This window comes from Pelophylax lessonae (assembly GCF_965119305.1).
Source record: "Pelophylax lessonae genome assembly, chromosome: 11".
Taxonomy (NCBI): Eukaryota; Metazoa; Chordata; class Amphibia; order Anura; family Ranidae; genus Pelophylax; species Pelophylax lessonae.
The window spans coordinates 15,071,601-15,099,006 of NC_138778.1; the positions used below are offsets into that span (position 1 = coordinate 15,071,601).

Sequence of the window (27,406 nt, forward strand, 5' to 3'; positions counted from 1 at the left end):
GAGGCAGTGCTGTCAATCCGGAAAGCAGTGGGTGGGGCTAGGCCAGAGCCGTCTTTAATATTGATTGGACCCTGGGCAAATATTTTCTTGGGCCCTCTAAAATCCACTTATTACCTTTTTGCAGGCAGTGCGGGCTCAAGGGGCTGCTGCTTTGGGCCCCACAACAACGACTGGGCCCGGGGCAGCTTCCCCTTTTGCCCTGTGTTAAAGACGGCCCTGGGCTAGGCATTGACAGATGATGATTGACAAAATTACAGGCTGAATCAGCAGTGACCATGCTGATAGCCATGCCCCCTGCATCACCTCCTCCAAAGCAGGCACATCCTACATGAGGGTGACAACCCTGCGCTGAATTTAGGGGCCGTGCAGCATCGTTGTCACCCACCTGGGGAAGCTGCGTTAGATGGACTTCAGGAGTGAGCTGAACAGGTATTTGTGGGACTTTGCAGTTTGAAGTGTAGATGTACTGATAACAAAGTGCTTCAGTGCGTGTCTATAATTTATATTTAAAAAAAAATAAATATATATATACACACTCACTATATTACCAAAAGTATTGGCACACCTGCCTTTACACGCACATTGACTTTAATGGCGTCTTAGTCCGTAGGGTTCAATATTGAGTTGCCCACCCTTTGCAGCTATAACAGCTTCAACTCTTCTGGGAAGGCTGTCCACAAGGTTTAGGAGTGTCTATGGGAATGTTTGACCATTCTTCCAGAAGCACATTTGTGAGGTCAGGCACTGATGTGGATGAAAAGGCCTGGCTCACAGTCTATGCTTTAATTTATCACAAAGGTGTTCTATCGGGTTGAGGTCAGGACTCTATGCAGGCCAGTCAAGTTCCTCCACCCCAAACTCGCTCATCCATGTCTTTATGGACCTTGCTTTGCGCACTGGTGCGCAGTCATGTTGGAACAGGAAGGGGCCATCCCCAAACTGTTCCCACAAAGTTGGGGGCATGAAATTGTCCAAAATGTCTTGGTATGCTTGACGCTTTGATAGTGGCAAAGGGTGGGCCAACTCAATATTGTGTGTGTGTAAAGGCAGGCGTCCCAATACTTTTGCTAATATAGTGTGTGTGTATATATATATATATATATATATATATATATATATATATATATATATGTATGTATGTGTGTGTGTGTGTGTGTGTGTGTGTGTGTGTGTGTGTGTGTGTGTGTGTGTGTGTGTATGTATGTATGTGTATATATATATATATATATATATATATATATATATATATATATATATATATAATATATACATACACAGTGCCTTTCGAAAGTATTCGGCCCCCTTAAACTTTGTGACCTTTTGCCACATTTCAGGCTTCAAACATTAAGATATTAAACTGTAATTTTTTGTGAAGAATAAACAACAAGTGGGACACAATCATGAAGTGAATTTATTGGATATTTCAAACTTTTTTAACAAATAAAAACTGAAAAATTGGGTGTGCAAAATTATTCAGCCCCTTTACTTTCAGTGCAGCAAACTCTCTCCAGAAGTTCAGTGAGGATCTCTGAATGATCCAATGTTGACCTAAATGACTAATGATGATAAATAGAATCCACCTGTGTGTAATCAAGTCTCCGTATAAATGCACCTGCACTGTGATAGTCTCAGAGGTCCGTTTAAAGCGCAGAGAGCATCATGAAGAACAAGGAACACACCAGGCAGGTCCGAGATACTGTTGTGGAGAAGTTTAAAGCCGGATTTGGATACAAAAAGATTTCCCAAGCTTTAAACATCCCAAGGAGCACTGTGCAAGCGATAATATTGAAATGGAAGGAGTATCAGACCACTGCAAATCTACGGAGACCTGGCCGTCCCTCTAAACTTTCAGCTCATACAAGGAGAAGACTGATCAGAGATGCAGCCAAGAGGCCCATGATCACTCTGGATGAACTGCAGAGATCTACAGCTGAGGTGGGAGACTCTGTCCATAGGACAACAATCAGTCGTATACTGCACAAATCTGGCCTTTATGGAAGAGTGGCAAGAAGAAAGCCATTTCTTAAAGATATCCATAAAAAGTGTCGTTTAAAGTTTGCCACAAGCCACCTGGGAGACACCAAACATGTGGAAGAAGGTGCTCTGGTCAGATGAAACCAAAATCGAACTTTTTGGCAACAATGCAAAACGTTATGTTTGGCGTAAAAGCAACACAGCTCATCACCACTGTCACACATGGTGGTGGCAGCATCATGGTTTGGGCCTGCTTTTCTTCAGCAGGGACAGGGAAGATGGTTAAAATTGATGGGAAGATGGATGGAGCCAAATACAGGACCATTCTGGAAGAAAACCTGATGGAGTCTGCAAAAGACCTGAGACTGGGATGGAGATTTGTCTTCCAACAAGTCAATGATCCAAAACATAAAGCAAATCTACAATGGAATGGTTCACAAATAAACATATCCAGGTGTTAGAATGGCCAAGTCAAAGTCCAGACCTGAATCCAATGGAGAATCTGTGGAAAGAACTGAAAACTGCTGTTCACAAACGCTCTCCATCCAACCTCACTGAGCTCGAGCTGTTTTGCAAGGAGGAATGGGCAAAAATTTCAGTCTCTCGATGTGGAAAACTGATAGAGACATACCCCAAGCGACTTACAGCTGTAATCGCAGCAAAAGGTGGCGCTACAAAGTATTAACTTAAGGGGGCTGAATAATTTTGCATGCCCAATTTTTCAGTTTTTTTATTTGTTAAAAAAGTTTGAAATATACAATAAATTTTGTTCCACTTCATGATTGTGTCCCACTTGTTGTTGATTCTTCACAAAAAATTACAGTTTTATATCTTTGTTTGAAACATGAAATGTGGCAAAAGGTCGAAAAGTTCAAGGGGGCCGAATACTTTCGCAAGGCACTGTATGTATGTATGTGTATATATATATATATATATATATATATATATATATATATATATATATATATATATAGAGTGGATATAAAAAGTCTACACACCCCTGTTAAAATGTCAGGTTTCTGTGATGTAAAAAAATGAGACAAAGATAAATAATTTCAGAACCTTTTTCACCTTTTTAATGGGACCTATAAACTGTACAACTCAGTTGAACAACAAACTAAAATCTTTTAGGTGGAGGAAACTAAAAAATAAATTACTAAAATAATAAGGTTGCAGAAGTGTGCACACCCTTAAACTAATACTTTTGTTGAAGCACCTTTTGATGTGATTACAGCACTCAGTCTTTTTGGGTATGAGTCTATCAGCATGGCACAGCTTGACTTGGCAATATTTGCCGACTCTTCTATGCAAAAACACTCCAAATCTGTCAGATTGCGAGGGCATCTCCTGTGCACAGCCCTTCTCAGATCTTCCCACAGATTTTCAATCGGATTCAGGTCTGGGCTCTGGCTTCGCCATTCCAAAATGTTACTCTTTTCCTGGTGAGGCCATTCCTTTGTTGATCTGGATGTATGCTTTGGGTCGTTGTCATGCTGAAAGATGAAGTTTCTCTTCATGTTCTGCTTTCTAGCAGAAGCCTGAAGGTTTTGTACCAATATTGACTGGTATTTGGAACTGTTCATAATTCCCTCTACCATGACAAAGGCCCCTGTTCCAGCTGAAGAAAAATGGCCCCAAAGCATGATCCCGCCACCACCATGCTTCACAGTGGGTATGGTGTTCTTTTGGTGATGTGCAGTGTTGTTTTTGCGCCAAACATATCTTTTGGAATTATGTCCAAAAAGTTCAACCTTGGTTTCATCAGACCAGAACACATTTTCCCACATGCTTTTGGGAGACTTCAGATGTGTTTTTGCAAATTTTAACCAAGCTTGGATGTTTTTCTTGGTAAAAGTCTTCCGTCTTCCGCTCTCCCCCATAGCCCAGACATATGAAGAATACGGGAGATTGTTGTCACATGGACCACACAGCCAGATATTCCTGCAGCTATGTTAATGTTGCTGTAGGCCTCTTGGCAGCCTCCCTGACCAGTTTTCTTCTCGTTTTTTTTCATCAATTTTGGAGGGACGTCCAGTTCTTGGTGATGTCACTGTTGTGCCCAATTTTCTCCACTTGATGATGACTGTCTTCACTGTATTCCATGGTATATCTAATGCCTTGAAAATTCTTTTGTACCCTTCTCCTGACTGATACCTTTTAACAATGAGATCCCTCCGATTCTTTGGAAGATCTCTGCAGATGATGGCTTTTGCTGTAGGATGCGACTAAGAAAATGTCAGGAAAGACCTACTAGAACAGCTGAACTTTATTTGGGGTTAATCAGAGGCACTTTAAATGATGACAGGTGTGTACTGACTCCTATTAACATGAGTTTGAATGTGATTGCTTAATTCTGAACACAGCTACACCCTCAGTTATAAGGCCACATTATTTTCGTTTTTTTAGTTTTAAACCCCCCCCCCCCCCCCCGAAGGATTTCAGTTTTTGTTTTTTGGTTTTTGTTTTTAAATTGAGTTGTACAGCTTATAGGTCACATTCAAGGTGGATAAACTTGTCAAATGATTTATCTTTGTCTAATTTTTTTTACATCACAGAAACTTGACATTTTAATAGGGGTGTGTAGACTTTTTAAATTCACTATGTATGTATGTGTAATATATATATAATATATGTGTGTGTATGTAAGTATATATATATATATATATATATATATATATATATATCTATATATGTATATGTATGTGTGTGTGTATATATATATATATATATATATGTGTGTGTGTGTGTGTGTGTGTGTATATATATATATATATATATATATATATGTGTGTGTGTGTGTGTGTGTGTGTGTGTGTGTATGTATATATATATATATATATATATATATATATATATATCTCTTACAATAGTGAGTACACCCCTCACATTTTTGTAAATATATTATTTTATCTTTTCATGTGACAAAACTGAAGAAATGACACTTTGCTACAATGTAAAGTAGTGAGTGTACAGCTTGTATAACAGTGTAAATTTGCTGTCCCCTCAAAATAACTCAACACACAGCCATTAATGTCTAAATCACTGGCAACAAAAGTGAGTACACCCCTAAGTGACAATGTCCAAATTGGGCCTAATTAGCCATTTTCCCTCCCAGTGTTACAAGGTTTCAGGTGTGAATGGGGAGCAGGTGTGTTAAATTTGGTGTTATCGCTCTCACTCTCTCATACTGGTCACTGGAAGTTCAACATGGCACCTCATGGCAAAGAACTCTCTGTGGATCTGAAAAAATTTTTTTGCTCTACATAAAGATGGCCTAGGCTATAAGAAGATTGCCAAGACCCTAAAATTAAGCTGCAGCACGGTGGCCAAGACCATATAGCGGTTTCACAGGACAGGTTCCACTCAGAACAGGCCTCGCCATGGTTGACCAAAGGAGTTGAGTGCCCGTGCTTAACGTCATATCCAGAGGTTGCCTTTGGGAAATAGACGTATGGGTGCTACCAGCATTGCTGCAGAGGTTGAAGGGGTGGGGGGTCAGCCTGTCAGTGCTCAGACCATACGCCGCACACTGCATCAAATTGGTCTGCATGGCTGTCATCCCAGAAGGAAGCCTCTTCTAAAGATGATGCACAAGTAAGCCTGCAAACAGTTTGCTGAAGACAAGCAGACTAAGGACATGGATTACTGGAACCATGTCCTGTGGTCTGATGAGGCCAAGATAAACTTATTTGTTTCAGATGGTGTCAAGCATGTATGGCGGCAACCAGGTGAGGAGTACAAAGACAAGTGTGTCTTGCCTACAGTCGAGCATGGTGGTGGGAGTGTAATGGTCTGGGGCTGCATGAGTGCTGCCAGCACTGGGGAGCTACAGTTCATTGAGGGAACCATGAATGCCAACATGTACTGTGACATACTGAAGCTGAGCCACTCTCTTCGGAGACTGGGCCACAGGGCAGTATTCCAACATAATGACTCATAACGACTCCAAACACACCTCCAAGAGGACCACTGCCTTGCTAAAGAAGCTGAGGGTAAAGGTGATGGACTGGCCAAGCATGTCTCCAGACCTAAACCCTATTGAGCATCTGTGGGGCATCCTCAAATGGAAGGCGGAGGAGCGCAAGGTCTCTAACATCCACCAGCAACGTGATGTCATCATGGAGGAGTGGAAGAGGACTCCAGTGGCAACCTGTGAAGCTCTTAGGGGTGTACTTACTTTTGTTGCCAGCGGTTTAGACATTAATGGCTGTGTGTTGAGTTATTTTGAGGGGACAGCAAATTTACACTGTTATACAAGCTGTACACTCACTACTTTACATTGTCATTTCTTCAGTGTTGTCACATGAAAAGGTATAATACTTACAAGAATGTGGGGGGTGTACTCACTTTTGTGAGATACTGTGTGTGTGTATATATATAGTGTGTGTATATTATATTTTATGTGGAGGCCATAGTTTTTTTTTTTTTAGACCTCAAAATGGCTTCTGTAGCATTGGTTACATATTTAGTCTTGAGAATGTGGAGTTTTCCGTTATGTAGAGGGAGGTTTGGCTGCTGAATTCTTAGCTGATGAGATGTTCAGCGAATTGTTTCCACTTAAAACTGAAATATCTTTTTTTTTTTTTGTTTTTTTTGTTCTGATGAAAAAAAAAGGTTTCCGGTTGATATGACTCTTTTATGCTGGTTAACCCGAGTCTGTTCCACAGTGCTTTATGTTCCTCATTTATAGGGTTACTCTGTACCCTATGGGTATACAATACACAGGACTGCCAGCGGTCTTTATCCACAGTCAGTCGGACTGTACAAACCTTGTAAGAGGTCAACACCCGTAAGTTGGTTGATGGCAGCCATCTTCCTTTGCAGAATGGACAATCCACTGTTTGCTGACCACATGTGGTACCCTGGAGGTTTTTCTTTATTCTTTATATGAAAGTGCAGTTTGTGGCGCATTGACCCTTCCTGGCAGCTGTTTTCTGCCAACATTTGGAACATAGAAACAATTTACGGTCTATAAAAACCGTCAAGGTGCAACATAAGGGCAAATGGTGAGATTTGCTGCAAAGGAAGATGCTCCTGCAGCACTTCCACCAGAAATCGCCTCCTATAGCTCCTCCCTAATTGCATTTATTTTTTTAATGCTATAAAACCAGAATTCGTTACTTTTGGGGGAAACAGTCAAAAAATGTAAAATGGTCCTCTCCAGTTAACTAGGATATACCGTGCCTTCCTACACTGTATGGCCGATTTGTAGTCACCTGACAATCACACTTATAAGCTTGTTGGATATCCTATCCCAAAAATCATGACCATTCATACAGAGTTGCCCCCATTTGTGGCTATAACATCCTCCATTCTTCTGGGAAGGCTTCCTACAAGATTCTGGAAGGTGTCTTTGCGAATTTGTGCCTGGCTCCCCACCGGAATTTCAATTTATCCCAAAGGTGTTCAGTAAGGTTGAGGCCAGGGCTCTGTACAGGACACTCAAGTTCATCCACACCAAACTGGCCAAACCATGTCTCTATGCAGCTGGCTCAACTCTTCTGGAAAGGCTGCCCACAAAACTTTGGGGGTTGTCTGTGGGCATTTGTGCCCATTTGTAAGGTTAGGTGCTTATGTTGGATGAGAAGACCTGGCTCACATGTTGGGCCTCACATTGGGCACCAGAAAATACCTTTCTTCCTCCACTCCAAACTGGTCACACCATGTCTTTATGGAGCTGGCTCCACTCTTCTGGAAATGCTTACCATGATTTGTGCCCATTAGGGAGGTCATTTACTGCTGAATGAAAAGACCTGGTTTATGTGCCACATATTGGGCACCAAGAAAATTACCTAGCTCACCATCGGCGTTCCAATTCAACCCAAAGGTTTTCAATACGGTTTAGGTTAGGGCTCTGTATAAGACATGTGGGTTCCACCACACCAGACTGGTCACATCATGTCTTTATGGAGCTGGCTCCACTCTTCTGGAAATGCCTACCATGATTTGTGCCCATTAGGGAGGTCATTTACTGCTGAATGAGAAGACCTGGTTTGTGTGCCACATATTGGGCACCAAGAAAATTACCTAGCTCACCATCGGCGTTCCAATTCAACCCAAAGGTTTTCAATACGGTTTAGGTTAGGGCTCTGTACAAGACATTTGGGTTCCACCACACCAAACTGGTCACATGATGTCTTTATGGAATTGGCTTTGTACACAGGGGGGGTGCAATCCTGCTGGAACAGAAAAGGGTCTTCACCAAACTGTTACCACGAGGTTGGAAGAGCACAATTTTTTCCAATATCATTGTATGATGGAGGATTACCAGCACCCTTCAATGGAGACACCTGAACTTCATCATTTGTGGAGGTGTTCACATGTCACTTGGCCATATAGTATAAATTTTACCTCCTGCATCTCTACCCAGATTCCCGAACCATGCATTTTGGGACACCACTTAACTAAAAGTGCCCTGTGGCCCATCAATACGCTGCAAGTTATTTTTTAGAAGGGAGGGTCACCTTTTTATGAAGCACCCAGAGTATGTCCGCTTATATTATTCCACCGCACACTTGCACTCATCCAGCTTTGTTTGCTGCCCACAGTTTGTTTCAGATCTTGACCACTGTGGATCTAGTTACCTCTACCATCCCAATCATAAGTAGCCACTGGCTTGGAGGGTTTTTTTTTAGTGTTAGAAGCCAGTTATAAGCTGGATCCAGTAAGGTGAAGTGCTGTGGGCAGTGCAGTATGCAATGTGATGAAGATGTTAAGTCACCAGCACTCCAAATAGTGGTCACTATGTTGCCATGAGAAAGGGACCCTAAAAACATTGGTTTCTTATGCCTTCTATGATGGCTTCTTCACAGCAAACATGAAGCTCCTCTATTTGGAGTGTTGGCATCTGTGCATCTGGTTTTGGTATGGCACCATCTGTGGCACTGACTTCATGCACCAATCATTGAAGGTCCAGTACATTGAGGAGTGCAGCGTGATGACTTCACCTGTCCATAACAATGATGTCTTTTTGCAGACCAGAGACATGAAAGGTGCTCTTGTCTCGATGCCTTGACCCTGCCTATCCCAGGCATAATCCCCCACTGCCCTCCAGAGACGGGATTATCCGCATGTTCGTTATGGTGACGTTCGAGCACAATCTGTAATTCCTTTAACACTGCAGCTCAATCTTGTTATCTTCTTCGGTGTGCCACTTAGCTGCAAGAGTTAATCACTGACATGTCTCTGAAAAGGGATGTTAAAATATTCCAGTGGATATTTATATCCTCTTATGTTAATGCAGGCGAATATGTCAAGCTCACCCAAGCTGCAGAGAAATTCTATTTTCATCCTCCCCCCTTTACACCGTTATTTAAACTTCATCGTAATGTGAGGAGATGGAGAGCTTAGAGGAGCGCCATCCTCTGCAAAACAAGTAGATGTTTCCCAATGGCACATAACAACAAATTTTGTGTCTGTTTCTGAAGCTGAAAGAAAATGCCAAAATGCAAATCATCCAGACTAGACACAGTAGATGGCTTCCAGGTGCGGAGCAGATCCTACATGTTTGGTCCCTTCCTATATGGACTTTGGGTTCCTTGTCTCAAAGTAGAATCACTTTGGTGAGGCTGTTGTTACCTTTTAGTTCCACTAGGTGGCGATTCGGGTCCGCCTGAATCGCCACCTAGTGGAACTAAAAGGTAACAATATATAGACGCTATAGCAGCGTTTCTCAATCTTTTTTCCCATTGTGCCACCCTTTAAAAGTAATAAAAAAATCCGGAGGCCCCCCCCCCCAATCTAAAAAATGGGAAACCTATGCCTCGGACAATGCACACACACAGTCTGATTAAGATAAAGTCATGTCGGAGGTCCCCCCTCTTCGGAATCGAACCCTGATTCCCCGGTACTCGTGGTCACCATGGTAGGCGCAGAAAGTACCATCGAAAGCCAGCATTGCGCGCGGTGCCGTTTCGTGGCCGGAAAACGGCAAAGTCCCGGCCCCAAATCACCACACAGGTCTCCTGTTACAGAGACCCCCTCCATACAGTCCCTGCTTCATAATTGAGTCCTATGTTTTGGCTCCCAACAGTGCCACGGGGGGTGGAGAAAGGTCTGTAGGAGGTGGATTTCTGTCTTCTGAATGCTGGGGGTGGCTTTGCATGCTGCCTGCCCTGGATCAGAGTATTGTGTTGCCGTTGTGCAAGTAAGCTGGCCACTAACACTATAGCCAGAAATGACGCTGTGCGTCCTGGCTCTAAAGCCTCATGGGTTGTTATGGTGATGGCAGGTGGCTTGCCTACACCATGGCTATTAACGACCTGGATCCAGGATATCCCACAGATCCATCCAAAAGATGCAAATCCAATCCCCCCCCCCCCCCCACCCACCTAATCCAGCACTATATCTTTGCTTAGTGTGCTCTAAATTCTCCTCCCCCTTGCACACCTTCGAAGATTTGAATTAGACTCAACTGAAGTAACAGAGCAGAGAGCGAGCCAGAGGGATCAGCCATTCCCTACTACCATGGTCACGGTGGGACCTTTTGGTGCACTTCTAACCTTTGCCTACTATTGTACGAGGAAGCAGGCCAGAAAGTTGTTACTTGTTTTGCAAAGCTGTCAAGGAACAGCCAGGACGAAGATAGAGCCAAGGACCAGCTGCAGCAGAATTTCAGTAATCCATGGACAACATAAGGGAAAATACATTTTTCTTTTTTTGGCTGGGGTCCTCCTTTAGACTGTAGAATTGCATGTCTGGAAGATCCAGAGCCCACAGGGGAGGCTGAGCAATGATTTCTGGCAGAAGTCCTCATATTTCGGTAATCTTCTGTTTCTCGGATGTCCTTGTCGCTCTTTTAGTTTGGATAAATACAATATAATAGGCATTTTACATCCCCATCACGCACTGCCTAGCAGTGTAGCACCCCCTCCCCCCACCACAAAGCATATGGATTGCTAAGTAAACATTTCATGATCATGAACCCTGTCCTGGATGCGGCTTCCTTCCAATTAGATCTGGAAGAGTACCCTGCATACCCAATGGCTTAGAGCTCCCAGCTGTGAAATTAAGGTAATTTAAAGGGTTTGTCCACCTAAAAGTGATTACATCCAGGGCTCTGAGGGCTATCTCAGACTTTCCTTGAAGATTTTGGCTCCACCCATTTTGCTATTGTGTTAGACCACTTAGTCCATGCAGTAGGACTTGGTTCTCCATGCATTGTGAGGCTGGGCCTTCACAATGCTGCAGCCCTTGAAGTAGTCTGATCTCTTTGGGGGTTATTCCGATTCTAGGACAAATTCCCCCCCAGGACAATATCCCCCCCGGACAATATCCCCCCCGGACAATATCCCCCCCGGACAATATCCCCCCCGGACAATATCCCCCCCGGACAATATCCCCCCTGGACAATATCCTCCCTTGACAACATCCCCCCTGGACAACATCCTCCCTGGACAATATCCCCTCTCTAACCCTATGACCAGGGGGGATGTTTTCTGGGGGGATATTGTCCCGGGGGATATTTTCCGGGGGGGGGTTGTTGTCCAGGGGGAATTATGTCCGGGGGGATATTGTCCTGATATGGGTTATTTCAGGGAAACTAGAAATGTGTAAGAAATCCTACCACCCCCCCCCCCTCTCCCCATCACCTACTATAAACCTAAATTTAATGAATGAAAAGGTAATCGGCCATTGTTGGGGATTCTTTGCAGTTTGTGTTCCAGTTGGGTCCCAGTTCCTTCTACTTCTTCTAGTGTCACCTTATTTTGGGGGCCCATGAGGGAAGTCTTCATATGCTCTCCCTAGTGCACATTAGAAGATAAGAATTACCAGCTCCTGAAAGTGTTATCACATTGGAGGATGGATTTCCTGTTGACAGAACATGACGATCTCAATGGGGTTATTGGCCTCCGAGAATCCTGACAGATTCTGGCTCTTCTATAATAGTTCCATGTTTTGTCTACAGATGATGGCCATTGAGGAATCTCCTGTCATACCCATTGGAGAGGCATGAGCAAATAGAGAGCTTTGGGTTTTGTTGCAATTCCCCAGAAAATAAAGAATAATTCATAAGTAGAAATGGCTTAGCCCAGGAATGGGCAAACTACAGCCCGTGGGCCGTATATGGCCCGGCGGACCTTTTAATCTGGCCCGCGGAGCGTGCAGTGTTCCCCAACCCCCGGGCCGCAGACCAGTACTGTGGATCAAACGGTACCGGGCCGCCCAAGGAACTTTGGCAGTGGCGGCCGGGGCGCACAGAGCAGTGCGCCCTGAGCCCGCCCATTGTGTGACAATAGTGAATGAAAATTCGCTATTGTCACACGGATCCTCCTCCTGGCCAATCGGGAAGCGGGTCCTCCTGCTTCCCGATTGGCCGAAAGGCAAATCCCATGCCATTGGCCGAAGAGGAGGCGGGAGGACTGAGGACTCGAGGAGACGTCGGGGGACTGAAGAGAAGCGCTGCCTGAGGTAAGTGCACTGGTCTCGCGGGGGGGGGGCCCTTGCATATCTGCATTGAAAGGGGGCACGCTGGCATATCTGCATTGAAAGGGGGCACGCTGGCATATCTGCATTGAAAGTGGGCACGCTGGCATATCTGCATTGAAAGGGGGCTAATTCACACATACACACCGTCCGTCTACTCTTGGTCCGGCCCCCGGGTCCAATATATGAACCCATTGCGGCCCTCGAGTCAAAAAGTTTGCCCACCCCTGGCTTAGCCCCTTGCCCATTCTTGGTTGTAGATCCCCAGAAGTCTGCTGACCAGTGGCTGCGAAGTGGGGGCAGGTAGAGCCATGCTTGTGTGATCTGAGCGGTGCATTTTAATGAGAATCTTCTCTTGAGCCCTGGAGTCCAACAAGCCATCGGGTTGTTTGAACCCCCCCCCCAGAAGTTGCAAAATTCCATTTTGGGTGGACAAGTGACCCTTTAAGAATAATTTCCTTGACCTCCCGCTTCTATTAGAAATGCCCCAGCACAGCAAAGTCTTTTGTCTTTCAAAAAGTTTTCTGGTTTGTTTTTTGACGTTTTGCATTTCCCTTTCTTTCCTGTTCTTCATTAGGGCTTAGATGACTACGGAGCAGCACGCCCCGCAAACAGGTAATCTGATATGTGGTTTATTCATCGATTTTTGTATCATGGTGATTTAATATTCCATTCAATGCATGTGTTGTATATTCACTGTGCTCTGGTAAAAAAAATGATGCATCTTGATTGGTGTATTTGTGATTTCAATGTTCTCTCCATAGTGCTCTTGGGCATTTTCACTCTCCGTATTGCACGTCACCTGCAGTATCCCTTATTAACACTGGTAGGAAACTTGACGCTGGCTTCATTTTCTTGTACTTAGTTTTATATTTTTCACCTCCTCAATCTTAGTTCCCAACCGTCTTGTCAACAAGTGGAATAGATTGGATAAAAGGTTGGGTCTATTTTATTAATCATTTTGATAGAGGATCTGGTTTTGACATGTCCTGAATGCCAGCCTCTTGTGTTTTGTGTAGGATAAGTGTTTTAAGCATCAGCACAACGGCGCCATGTGGCTCCTACAAATCAATGGAAAGACCTTATAGTTATCCTAGCCCTGCTTTATACCCGTGCTTTGAAATCGTGCCACTTCAGTGCGTTTTCAAAGCTGCTCGTCCATTCGATTTGCACTTCTGATTTCTTGTACAAAAGTTTTTATTAAAGGAAAAGCATAAACATACATCAGAGCAAGGTATATGCGTACAATGCGAAAAATGGAACATATGAAACAGGTAGCAGCAAACATAGGGCGTGAGCCAATCTTAAAATACTGTAAACTAGATGAAATATGTCAGCAAAAATTAGTAAAGCGGGGACCAAAAGTCCCCCAGTAACACAACATGTGGAGAAATCCGAGAGTGTTCCATCAATCAGATATAGTCATGGTCGTAGAGTACCAAGCAAAAAGGAGCGGTACAAAAAAGACAAAGGGAAAAGAAAGGAAAGAAGAAATGAGAAAGGAAGAGGGAGAAGACAAAGAGAAGAGTGGGGAAGGAAGAGCAGGTCCTGCGGGGCGAGCACTCGGGGGGGCATTATATGGAGAGGAGAGTGATCTGAAATCTAGAAGGGGCAACATTCGAAATCCAGGGACCCCACACCTTAAGACCTTGGGACTTAATTTAACAGAAGTCTATGCATGTCACAATGTAAATCGGTAAGAGGTAGTGCAGGCAACATTTTCATAATCGCTGCAACATGAGTCGTGGCGATTTAAACGGTTTCTTTGCCGGCAATGGGGTGCAACTTGTCATGTGATTTGGAACCATAAATTGCATGCCAAGTTGCACCAGTGTGAACGGGGGCTAAAGTGATTGTAAACGATCACCTTGTAAAACAGCCCATTTAGTTTTAAAATAGAAATGAAAGGCAAAACATTTGTGTATAGATATAAAAAAAAAAACATTATAAATACATTTTTCCCCTTTTTTTATAAGTGATCACATTCCCTCTGTTCTCAGCTGCATAGGAGCTGGAGGAGGAGGAGCAACAGTACATATTGATCTTCCCAGTGAATGGCTGTGCTTGGGGGGGGGGGGGTGTCAGGACAATTCTCATCATTGGAGGAGAGCAGGCTGAGTTCCCAGCACTGCCAGAGAGCTTACTACGCTCTCCTGTGTAGTGTGGTCAGAGGGACTGGTAGGATCGCCAAGGATTTCACATTAAGGAAGCAATACAAAGAGAACAGGAGACTGTTTCATACCAGTGCATGGTACAGCAGGGACATATCAGGAAAAGGGGAATGTCAGAGGAACAACACTTTAAGCAAATTGTGTTACTGGAGGTGGGTTCTCAGATCTTGCATTGCTATTGGACCAGGGCCATCTTTAATATTGATTTGACCCTGGGCAAACATGTTCTTGGGCCCTCCCAAATCCACTTATCAACTATTTGCAGGCAGTGCGGGCTCAAGGGTCAGCTACTTTGGGCCCTGCAACAATGGCTGGGCCCGGGGCAGCTGCCCCTTTTGCCCTGCCTTAAAGACAGCCCTGTATTGGACCTTCTATGGAGGTTGAGTACCAAGTTGCTAAACATCCTGATTTATCAACTTCAGAGAAGGACCTAGACTTCACCTAGCTGCAGGTTCTCTTTTGCAGTTTGAGTAGTAAATTACCAAACAATTTCTCTTGGCATCGCTGACTTCAGAGAAGGTCCCAGATTTTACCTAATGGTTACACTTCCTGTGGAGGTTGGGAAGAAAATTCCCAGATATTCTGTTTTAGCCTAAAACTTTGGAGAAGGTCCCAGATTATTAGCTGTTGGTTCTCTTCTGGAGTTTGTAGCAAATTACTAAACAGCGATCCGGCCAGACTTAAACAGAATGTTTAGCAGTTTGCTACTCAGCTTCCACAGGAGGTCCAACCGCTGAGTAACATCTGGGAGCTTCTCCCAAGGTTGGCTAGGCTAAAACAGAATGTTTTTAGTAACTTGCTACTTTACTTCCACTGGAGGTTCAACAGTGAAGGAACATCTGGGACCTTCCCTTAAGTTGTTGATGTCAAGAGAGGTTGTTTAGTCATTTGAAAAACTCCAGAAGAGAACCAACAATTTGTCTTGGCATCAACGACTTCGGAGAAGGTCCCAGATTTTACCTAGCTGTTGAACTTCTGTAGAGATAGAAGTAGCAAGTTACCAAATGTGCTTTTCTGCTAAGCCAGTAAGTTAGTAAATAGGTAGAATTGTGTAGAAAGGTTTTGTTATGGGACTTTTAAGGTGCAACAAAAATGAATGATGGAGAAAAAGTCATTTTTCATCAAATAATTTTACAAATTTTATTTATCAACAATAGTGAACAGTATTTTTAAAATAGTATAAAAAGAGAATCAATAACTATATGGTGCCTGCTCAACATGTTTCGCCATCTCTCGATAGCTTCTTCAGGAGACTGACGGGCAACTTTTATGAGTTATTTTTCTGTACATGATGAAAAAGAATAACATCAAAATTTCAAATTTATACATACATTTTACAATGTTTATTACATCTTTGATACATTTAACAATGATGATTATACCATAGAACATACCTCTGAAAGTAGAATTGTGCCTGATCTGATAATTTTATCCTTGAGTGTCCCATCTAGAGGCTCTATTCATCTTTGCACATTCCAGATCAGGCACAATTCTACTCTTTCAGAGGTATGTTCTATGGTATAATCATCATTGTTAAATGTATCAAAGATGTAATAAACATTGTAAAATGTATGTATAAATTTGAAATTTTGATGTTATTCTTTTTCATCATGTACAGAAAAATAACTCATAAAAGTTGCCCGTCAGTCTCCTGAAGAAGCTATCGAGAGATGGCGAAACATGTTGAGCAGGCACCATATATTTATTCATTCTCTTTTTATACTATTTTAAAAAAAACTGTTCACTATTGTTGATAAATAAAATTTGTAAAATTATTTTATGAAAAATGACTTTTTCTCCATCGTTTATTTTTGTTGCACCTTAAAAGTCCCATAACAAACCTTTCTACACAATTCTATTCAAATAAGGGACGTGGTGTGTATGTAGTATAGTCTCCAGCTAATTTTTCTAAAAATTTAGTAAATCGGTACTCTTCAGTAGTTTGAGTAGTAAATTACTAACCAATTTCTCTTGGCTTCACTGACTTCAGAGAAGGTCCCAGGTTAAGCAGAAAATTACTAGATATTGTTTTAGCTTAAAGCTTTGAAGGTCCCAGATTTTATCTAGCTGTTCTCTTCTAGAGTTTAAGTAGTAGATTGCTAAACCTCTAGATGAAGTCTGGGATCTTTGAAGTTGGCCAGAATAAAATTGAATGTTCAGTAACTTGCTACTCTACCTCCAGAGGAGGTCTAACAGCTAAGTAGCATCTAGGACTCTCTCTGAAGTCGTTGATGCAAGGCATATTTTTCAGTAATTTGTTACTCAAACTCCAGAACAGAACCAAAAATCTGTCTCGGAATCAACGACTTTGGGGGAATGTCCCAGATGTTACTTCACTGTTGAATGTTTTTGGAGGTAGAGTAGCAAACTACTAAACGGTTTCAGCCTAGCCAACCTTGGAGAAGGTCCTGGAGTTTGTAGCAAATTACTAAACATTGAGTTAAAATCTGGGACTTTGAAGTTGGCAAGAATAAAACAGAATGTTTAGCAGTTTGCTACTCAACTTCCACAGGAGGTCCAACAACTATCTGGGACATCTGGAACCTCCTCGGGCTAGGCTGGCTGGTGGGCTAGGCTGAAACAGAATGTTTAGTAACTTGCTACTCTACGTCCACTAGAGATCCAACAGCTAGGTGACATCTGGGACATCTAGAACCTCCTCAGGCTAGGCTGGCTGGATGGCTAGGCTGAAACAGAATGTTTAGTTACTTGCTACTCTACATCCACTAGAGGTCCAACAGCTAGGTGACATATGGGACCTTCTCAAAGGTTGGCTAGGCTGAAACATATTGGTTAGTAACTTGCTACCTTACTTCCACAGGAGATCCAACAGCTAGGTAACATCTGGAACCTTCTCTAAGGTTGGCTAGGCTGCAAAAGAACTTTTAGTTACTTGCTACTCTACTTCCACTGGAGGTCCAACAGCTAGGTGACATCTGGCACCTTCTCTAAGGTTGGCTAGTCTGAATAAGATACTTTTAGTTACTTGCTACTCTACTTCCACTGGAGATCCAACAGCTAGGTAACATCTGGAACCTTCTCTAAGGTTGGCTAGGCTGAAAAAGAACTTTTAGTTACTTGCTACTCTACTTCCACTGGAGATCCAACAGCTAGGTAACATCTGGGACCTTCTCTGAAGTCGTTGATGTGAAGACAGATTGTTTAGTAATTTGTTACTCAAAACTCCAGAATAGAGCCAACAATTTGTGTTGACTTTAACAACTTCAGAGAAGGTCCCAGGTGTTACCTCGCTGTTGAACTTTTGTGGATTTAGAGTGGCAAACTGCTAAAAGGTTTCAGCCTAGCCGACTTTGGAGAAGGTTTCGAGATGTTACTCTACCTCCACAAGTGGTCCAACAGCTAGGTAATATCTGGGACCTTCTCCAAGGTTGGCTAGGCTAAACCAGAATGTTTGGTAACGTGTTACTCTGTTATTCTGAGTACCAAACTGCCATTTTTTTTTTTACTTACACAAAGGGGGGGCCGTTTAGTACTTCCTTGGAGAGCATATTTTGATGAAATAAAAAATGCTGTTTCACCCTTTTTCTGTTGGCCTTACCAAAAACCAGTTGCCCATGTCTGTGAGTAATGGATACTGCAGCTTGTGTTGGCCATCCGTGTCGTGACCTTGTGCTGTGCTCCTCTAATGATGTACACCTTGGCAGTACATTCTCTACTCTTTTTTTGTTTCACAGCGGCAATGGGACCATGATATCCACTGTGTGAGGACACGCTTGCACAGACATGGCAGCTGCTGCTTTGAAGAACTTTCATCTTTTCTTTCCCTCTCCTTCGAGTCGCTGATTTTCTTGGAAATCTTTGTTTACTTTTGTACTCTCTGGAACAAAAAAAAAATTTGATTTTCTAGGTCTCTTCTTATTCCCTCTGTGAAGCCCAATGTGTCATTCGAGGAATGCCTAACCTATTGCAGAGCAGTAGTTGGTGAAGTCAGCATGCCAAGGCTCAGCGAATGGCTTTTCTTCTTAGTGCTTTTTTTTTTTTTTTTTTTTTCGGCTTTGCCATTTACAGAGGATGTTTCAGAGCACAAATTGCCAAAGTGTAATTATTGAACATACAGATAAATTCTATAACCATTTACGTTTTATACTAGTTTTTAACTGAATGTGTGAGACCCTTTTCTTGACTTGGCGCAAGCCAGGCCATTGTAGCTGCAAGGGAAAGTGCTGAAGAAATTCTTTTTAAGAAGGGTGCGAGTTGCTTTTTGAAAGCGGTTTCAAGGGTGAACTTGTTGATTACACTTTTCTGCAAGGAAAGAACTATTAGGAACTGTTAATATAGCTGCTTTCAAAGCTGCCATGGTTGGAAGGTGGCCAATATTGAACTTGCTATTGAGTTTTCCATTCGTTACTCTGTTTGTTGGCCTCTATGGAGGGGTAGCTCTTTCATTGGCAGAAAAGTCCCATCAGGCTTTTTAATTGGCTGCATTATTCGCAGAAATGTATGTTTCAAGAGTTCTGATCAACTGCCCAATGGAAATGGTTGTCAAGGGATATCCTGAATCTGTAGAGGTGGCTTGCAACCTCTCAAGAGACAACTTTGCTTTAAAGAGTAATTCACCCAGTAAGATTTTCTTTATAGTGGGTAGTGAGGGGCAGTTAATTGCTCCGCCACGTCTTGAACCCCAGCAGGGGCATCTAATCTCTTCACCCTGACTTGTCTTTGGCAGATTTTTTTCTGCTTTGAGCTTAGCTTCATGGTTTGCGGGTTCTCTTTGTATTACCCTGGAGAATCTACAAGCGGTGGCAGGACTGTGGCTCCCTCTTGTGAGTCCTCCAGAGAAATAGATGACAAGAGAATAAAAATGGCGCTGGAGGGATACTTTAAACTAAAGGGCACTGATAAAAAGTCCATATGAGTCCGTCCATGGGACATACAAAATTAAATGGCAAGTGGATTATGGTATTCAGCACCAGTGGCAGCACCTTAAGGAGTGAAGCTAAGCTCTGTAGACCTCAAAGAAAGAAAGAAGGGGAGCAGTGGTTAAGATGCCTGGATTTATTGAAAACACAGCAAATTGGCCACCCACATTTTACAGATAGTTTCAAGCATGAAAATGAATTCCCCTTCTGTCTTTTGTCCTCTAGAGAAATATATAGTACACTGGGGCCGGTGATAACAGTAATGCCTCATTTCCACTGAGCGGATCGGTTCGGGTCGGTTCGGTATGGTACGCTATTTTGGGTGTTTCCATTATGAAAGTGGTCCATACAACCGAACCAAACTGCACCATTCCTGGTCCTGCTTCAGATGTAGGGCCATAGGAAATGGTATGGTACGGTTAGGGCGGAGCTACTGGGGTCACACGATACATTCCACTGATTGGCAGACAGGAAAACCTCAGTGCTCACGTCAAAAGGCATTTGGTGTAAACCCCACATGGCCCCTGGCGGTCCGACTTGCAGTGGAAACGCTCACCTGAATAGGCCGGATCATTCTAACCCTTCCAAACTGTACCGACCCGAATCATTCCGCTCAGTGGAAACGAGGCATAAGTCAATTGAGGAGCCAAGTTTGGCCTTTCATTAACACCTTAGGGGTGGGAAGAAATCTTCCTGCTGGAATCTCAGACAAAAGTGAAGATTTAGTGGAGGATTAAACCCTTCACCATTCCACCTGAATCAGACCTGTTGGGCATTTGGCATGGACCAGATTTAACACTTGGCCATGGTTAACCTTGAAATCTGTAGCAAGGGCAAAGAATCACTTTAGAACTCACCTGTCACCATGTCTCTAACTGGCCTTTTAAGTCATCAGCAGATGCCCTCAGCTGCCTAGATATAGCTTTTCACAACATCAGATCACCAAGGAGACCTCTTGTTGAAAGGCCAATAGGAAGTTGCAGGATGCATGAGGCCCGCCCATGAGTTTCTTGGCAGAAGCTTGAGTTTGCACTCCAGATTTCGAAGCTTTTGAGACTGTTCTTGAAGGAGCCTGAGATGGTCTGTGCTTGAACTGAAGGTTTAGTATAGCGACCGGTACACTTGAACTTCCTTACCTGCTATCCCCCTGGGTGTATGTGCTCTCTGTATGCATAGGGCTATGTAGGGACTGTTACTGTGTTCGCTCCTATCATCTGCTCATATTATTTCTCACTACATTGAGACCAAGAAGTGGCGCTACATTTATTTGCTCTGGCTTTTTTTTTTTTTTTTTTTTTTTTTTTATAAACTTAACAAAAACAGGGTTTCATTTTTGGCAATGTGTTTTTTGGAAGGCAGAAAAACATTCCTCTTTAGGCCAACATGGCAAATTCGGTTTCAGCTGCTTACCTGCTGAGATACTCAAAATGGACAATTCGGCAACTTCCTCAAAGTGCTGACTGCAATGGGTTTTCCAAGTACAATTGCACAATAAAGTGTATAAAGAGAACCCGTCTCTGAACCCTCTACAAAAGATGAGATTTTGTCACCAAATTCTGTGCAGAATTCTGGGAAAGGCAGTAAGCCAATCACATGCAGGAGACATTCTGTAATTTTAAAGAATATCTGAAGCCACACCCACTGGCGGGAGATTTCACTCTGTTGATTTGCTCTTGTCATCAATGGGATGGAAGGTGAGAAGCCTAAAATTTTACCATCACAGAACTCAACCTTCAAATTGTGATGCAGTTGAAGGTTTCCCATCTCCTGAATGGGTTGTGGTGTTGCTCAGCAGGATGTGGAGGGGGATGAGGCCCAGGCAACATTCCTCAAAAAGTTCACAATTACATAATCCAAAGAATTTGAAAAGAGGAAAAAGAAACAAAAATGAGTGTAGGAGCATGTGAAAAAACTACAATAGACTTTCTGGGATTTGTTGTCCTTGGAGTACCAAGAAAGTCCATTGCTCCTAGATTTCAAACAGTTGTTGGGCCCTTTTTTTTTCTTTTCCCAGCTTTCCTCTCTGCAAAAGCAGAAACTGAATCTTGAATCCCTCTGTATTTCTGTCCCTTTAACTCTGGCTGATTCCCCCCCCCCCCCCCCCCCGTACATCCTGGTCTTTTGAATTATCGCCACATAGCCTAAAAATAGAACAATAGAGTGCACAAGACCGCACGGGCGCCATTTTTTTTTCTTTTTTTATGGTCTCTGCCAAACTCCTCTTTGGTTTCATTCAGTTGGAAGACTAAGGAGTGTGGGTGTTGTGGCCGCATGCAGGGATCGCAATTACATAGCTATGAAAGCTCATTGCCATTGTTAATGGGAGAAGCCATAGCTTTTCTGTACATTGGATGCTACCCGCCACAACAGGCCAACCTAGAACTCTTGTTTGGGTTTTGGGACAAGTGAATTTCTCCAGGTCAATAACCACTTAAGCCCCGGAAGATTTTACCCCCTTCCTGACCAGGGGGTTTTTTGCGATTTTTTTTTTTTTTTTTACTGCGTGACTTTAACGGACAATTGCGCGGTCGTACGACGCTGTACCTAAACGAATTTGACGTGCTTTTTTTCCCACAAACAGAGCTTTCTTTTGGTGGTATTTGATCACCTGTGCGATTTTTACTTTTTGCGCTATAAACAAAAAAAGAGCGTAAATTTTGCAAAAATAACAATATTTTTCACATTTTTTTATATGAAATTCCCCCCAAAAAAATGTAAAAATCAACATTTTTTAACATTTTTGGCCAATTTGTTTTCTGCTACCTATGTTTGGTAAAAAAAAACGCAAAAAGCGTATTTTGATTGGTTTGCGCAAAAGTTATTGCGTTTACTAACTAAGGGAAAGATTTCTGTCATTTTTGGTGTTTTTTTTTTAACGCGTAATGGCGGGGATCTGCTTTTTTTTTTTTTTTTGCGACATTGCGGCGGACAGATCGGACCCTTGACTGACATTTTTGACACTTTTGGGGTTACCAGTGACATTACTGCAGTAATCAGTGCTACTGTTACTGCAAAATGACACTGGCAGGGAAGGGGTTAACTTTATTGGGGAGGGAGGGGTTAAGTGTGTCCCTAGGGGCGTGCTTTCTACTGTGATTGGCTGTGGCTACTAGTGTAGGAACAGTGATCAACGGTCCTACATAGTAGAACCGTCTGATCACTGTTTCTACACAGGGGAGAATGACAGGCGGCTTGTTTACATTAGCCGCCTGACTTTCTCCCTCTGTACCGACGATCGGCGAGTGACCGGCGGACATCGGGTCCGCCGGTCACACGCACTAACTTCCCTGTGAACGAGCCGCGGCGGGCGGGCGCGCGCCCGCCCGCTATTGGCTCACAAGGAAGTGACAGGCAAGTGACGTACCGGTACGTCACTCTGCCTGGCCGGGGCTGACCGCCGCAGTATATAGTCGTGCGGCAGTCGGCAACCGGTTAGAGTAGTTTCTTTTTCCCTCACTGGCCTTTTTATGTTTTATATTTCAGGAAATGCAGCGTAAGGAGTGAGACTTATCTTGCTGCAACAAGAGAGCCTGCATGGTGGGTGGTGGTGGGGAGCTGAGATGGCAGCTTCTGCAACAAGATGTCCCCCAGAGTCCCTGATAGGTATGAAATTGGGTTGCAGGCATTTACCAAAAACTAGGGTCGGCCTGTATAAAGGGCTGTTACCTTCAAGCCATCTTAAAGGGGGTTTCTATGTCTAGATGATAGTTTCCTTCTGTAAATCAGGATCAGTGTATGAGAAGGTTTGTAATACTGTATACTAGGGATCGACCGATTATCGGCAAAGCTGACATATTGGGGGGCCGATATGCATTTTTCCCGATATGTCAGAATTGGCCCCGGAGGTTACCAATATTGCCGATATTTCGGAAAGTGTTTGTACCGGAGTGATGCCTGCAGCTAGAGCCATCACCCCGTTACCGGCGTCCATAGCAACGGTCGGCTGTCTTGTAATGACAACCAATGCGGCTGAGGAGCCGCTCGGCTGTCATTACAAGGAGCTGGAGGGGATGTCCCCCCTCCCGCCGCCTTCCGCGGCTCGCCCGGGTTTCCCGTCCCACTGGGAGAACCGGGCAACCAGCCTGCACGGGCGCCGAAGACCCGATCAAAGCCTCATTCGGCTCTGATCAGGTCTCAATGCAAAAACCCCAAAGTGATGTCATGACATCACTTCTAGGTACTCGGCGCCAGATTCAAAAAATTATAGCATTCAAAACAGCCAAACTTGGCATTTTGAATGCTTTTAAGTGCAGAGGAGGGGTTTGGGGTCTTTTAGACCCCCAGATCCCTCCACAAAAGTACCTGTAAAAGAAATAATTTTTTTAAATGTACAAAAATATCGGCCCATATTGGCCGATGCCGATAGGCATTGGCCAAAATATCGGTAACGGCAACGAAAAACCGATATCGGTTGAGCACTACTGTGTACTGCAATGAGCAGCAGCCAGTAAGGTGTGTAGAATAAGTCCATTGTTTGACTTCTGTAGTTCAGCCGAAGAGTTTCTACTTCCTTCTATAGGCGAGCCTCTTCCCTCCATCCCTCTAGGTTTACACCTAAAGCAGTTGCACAAGCTCAATGAAGGGGGGAAACTTTATTTCTAAAAGATGGAAACCTGTTTTTTTTTTTAATCACTGCTTTTCAGATGACGACTTGAGTGCTATACATGGCATTTGTATTTTATTTTAAGGACTTCATGTTTCTCTAAACACCGTTCAATGCAAAGTAATCACATGTGAGATCCAGACAGAGAGCATCTCTCAGCATGCAGTTTTATTTTCTCCTCTTTTCTAAAAAATTATCATAAGCTTGTATCTGTCCAGTTTTATGTGTTTACAGGACATTTTTTATAGCTCTGTTAAGTCTAAGACTTTAAGTTTGCCACGTGGGGTGGGGGTCCAGATTAACACACAACAACATGGTACAGCAACAATGCATCTAAGTTTTATGTGTGAAAACCAATGGAAGGACGTTTAGTGGTGTTTGTGCTTCAAGCGTTTGAATTTGCAGTACATGTGAAAAAAAAAATCATGAAGGGGCGTGTGTTTAAAAAATAGCAGAGCTGTTTATCCTGTGAAATTGCATATACATTCATTCTGCGCGATTAAGGGCTAAAATCAAATGTTCTTTGGCTAAATTCTCTCAAGTTGGAATGTTTTTCATAGGGTTATTTAGGCAAATGACAAATTATGGCCACTAGATGGAGCTGATGATCATAGTAAATATTATGGCCACTAGATGGAGCTGGTGATCATAGTTAATAATAATGGCCACTAGACGGAGCTGCTGATCATAGTAAATCTAGCCACTAGATGTAGCTGCCGATCACAGTAAATAAATATGGCCTCTAGAAAGAGCTGCCGATCATGGTAAATAATTATGGCCACTACATGGCGCTTATGATCATAGTTAATAATAATGGCCACTAGATGGAGCTGCCGATCATAGTAAATAATTCTAGCCACTAGATGGAGCCGCCGATCATAGTAAATTATTATGGACACTAGATGGAGCCGATGATCATAGTAAAAATTATGGCCACTAGGTGGAGCCGATTATCATAGTTAATAATAATGGCCACTAGATGGAACTGCCAATCATAGTAAATCTGGCCCCTAGATGGAGCTGCCGATCACAGTAAATAATTATGGCCACTAGATGGAGCTGCCAATCATAGTAAATAATTATGGCCACTAGATGAAGCTGCTGATCACAGTAAAAAATGATGGCCACTAGATAGAGCTGATGATCATAGTTAATAATAATGGCCACTACATGGAGCTGCTGATCATTGTAAATAATTATGGACACTAGATGGAACTGACGATCATAGTAAATAATTATGGCCACTAGGTGGAGCTGATAAACATACTAAATTATTATGGCCACTAGATGGAGCTTCCGATCATAGTAAATATTATGGCAACTAGATGGAGGTGCCGATCATAGTAAATAATTATGGCCACTAGGTGGAGCTGATGACCATAGTTAATAATAATGACCACTAGATTGAGCTGATGATCATAGTAAAAAATGATGGCCACTAGGTGGAGCCGATTATCATAGTTAATAATTCTGGCCCCTAGATGGAACTGCCGATCATAGTAAATAATTCTGGCCCCTAGATTGAGCTGCTGATCACAGTAAATAATTATGGCCACTAGATGGAGCTGCCAATCATAGTAAATAATTATGGCCACTAGATGAAGCTGCAGATCACAGTAAAAAATGATGGCTACTAGATAGAGCTGATGATCATAGTTAATAATAATGGCCACTAGATAGAGCTGATGATCATAGTTAATAATAATGGCCAGTAGATGGAGCTGCCAATCATAGTAAATAATTCTAGCCACTAGATGGAGCTGCCGATCATAGTAAATTATTATGGCCACTAGATGGAGCCGTTAATCCTAGTAAAAAAATTATGGCCACTAGGTGGAGCTTATGATCATAGTTAATAATAATGGCCACTACATGGAGCTGCTGATCATTGTAAATAATTATGGCCACTAGGTGGAGCTGATAAACATAGTAAATAATTATGGCCACTAGATGGAGCTTCCGATCATAGTAAATATTATGGCAACTAGATGGAGGTGCCGATCATGGTAAATAATTATGGCCACTAGGTGGAGCTGATGACCATAGTTAATAATAATGACCACTAGATTGAGCTGATGATCATAGTAAATAATTATGGCCACTAGGTGGAGCTTCCGATCATAGTAAATATTATGGCCACTAGCTGCAGCTGCTGATCATGGTAAATAATTATGGCCACAAGATGGAGCTGCTGATCATAGTAAATCATATTGCCACTAGATGGAGGTGCCGATCATAGTAAATAATTATGATCACTAGATGGCGTTGTTGATTGTAGTAAATAGTATGGTCACTTGCCCCATCTAATGGTCATAATGTGGTATTTTCCTGATTCACACTATGAAGAACATTCCAACTGGAGATAAAATAGCTGAAGAACATTCAATTTAGCCCTTTTTAGCACAGAAGGAATGTACATGCAGTTTTATAGTACGAAAAGCTCTTTTTCTTTTTTGTTAATACTCCCCTATGATTGGTCTGCTCCCCTTTTTCACACATATTGCTGTCTACCTTCCAACTGGAGCACTTCCAGCTTGTGTACAATCCACATTATGCTAAAAACAGATTGGACAGATCTGAAGGCCGGTCTAAGTGGGGGTTGGTGTATTTTTAGTAGGTACTAGTCATAAATTATTCTTGTAAATTCAAATTTTTTGGAATTTTTTAAGGCCGTATTAAGTCAGGGGCTGTGATTTGCAGGCTAGCAATTGTTTTCCACCGGCTGCAAGAAAATTAATTGTAGAATAAGTCAGTGTGAGAGTTCAGTCTGAGAAAGTACAGGCATGCAGATGTGAAAGTCTCAATAAAGCATGCCGACCGTGCCGCACTATGGAGGAGGAACCTTGGCAGGCGTGAATAATGTGCCGAAAAAACAATGCATATAGTTCAATTTTATTATTATTATTTTTTTTTTCTTTTGTTAAAATGATTCAATCTTTTTCACATTTGTATCTTATAAAAAAGATGGAAAAAAACTCTCAGAATGTTAAAAAAAAAAAAAAAAATCTTAAAAAGAAATGTAAAAAAAAAAATATATAAATATATAATTTATTTATTATTATTATTATTTTATTTATTTATTTTTTTTTTATTTGTAGCTCTTTATTTGTGAAAAAGCACAGAAATATTTCTCAGCATTATAGGAAAACAAACAGTTGAAATGTTAGTTTGCAGAAAATATACACGAATTGGGCAAATCTGACCAACGTTTTATCTAAAATAAATAAATAAATAGATAAATAAGACAATGCATATATATATATATATATATATATATATATATATATATATATATATATATATATTTATTTATTTTTTATGTTAAAATGATTCGATCCTTTTCACATTTGGAT

General features: G+C 42.4%; 1 protein-coding gene across 5 annotated transcripts in view; it reads left to right on the forward strand.

The window, feature by feature from the left end:
* BAIAP2 (BAR/IMD domain containing adaptor protein 2) overlaps positions 1-27,406 on the forward strand; it is a 249,751-nt gene that overhangs the window by 197,579 nt on the left and 24,766 nt on the right. For 2 of the 5 annotated variants that reach the window (XM_082271807.1, XM_082271805.1), the window contains exon 13: positions 12,977-13,014. In XM_082271807.1, coding sequence (XP_082127933.1) covers positions 12,977-13,014 — 38 coding nt within the window. Of the gene's footprint in view, positions 1-6,664; positions 6,764-12,976; positions 13,015-18,265; positions 18,398-27,406 lie in introns of those variants that run through there. The other 3 variants (XM_082271804.1, XM_082271803.1, XM_082271806.1) reach the window with 3 other exon arrangements.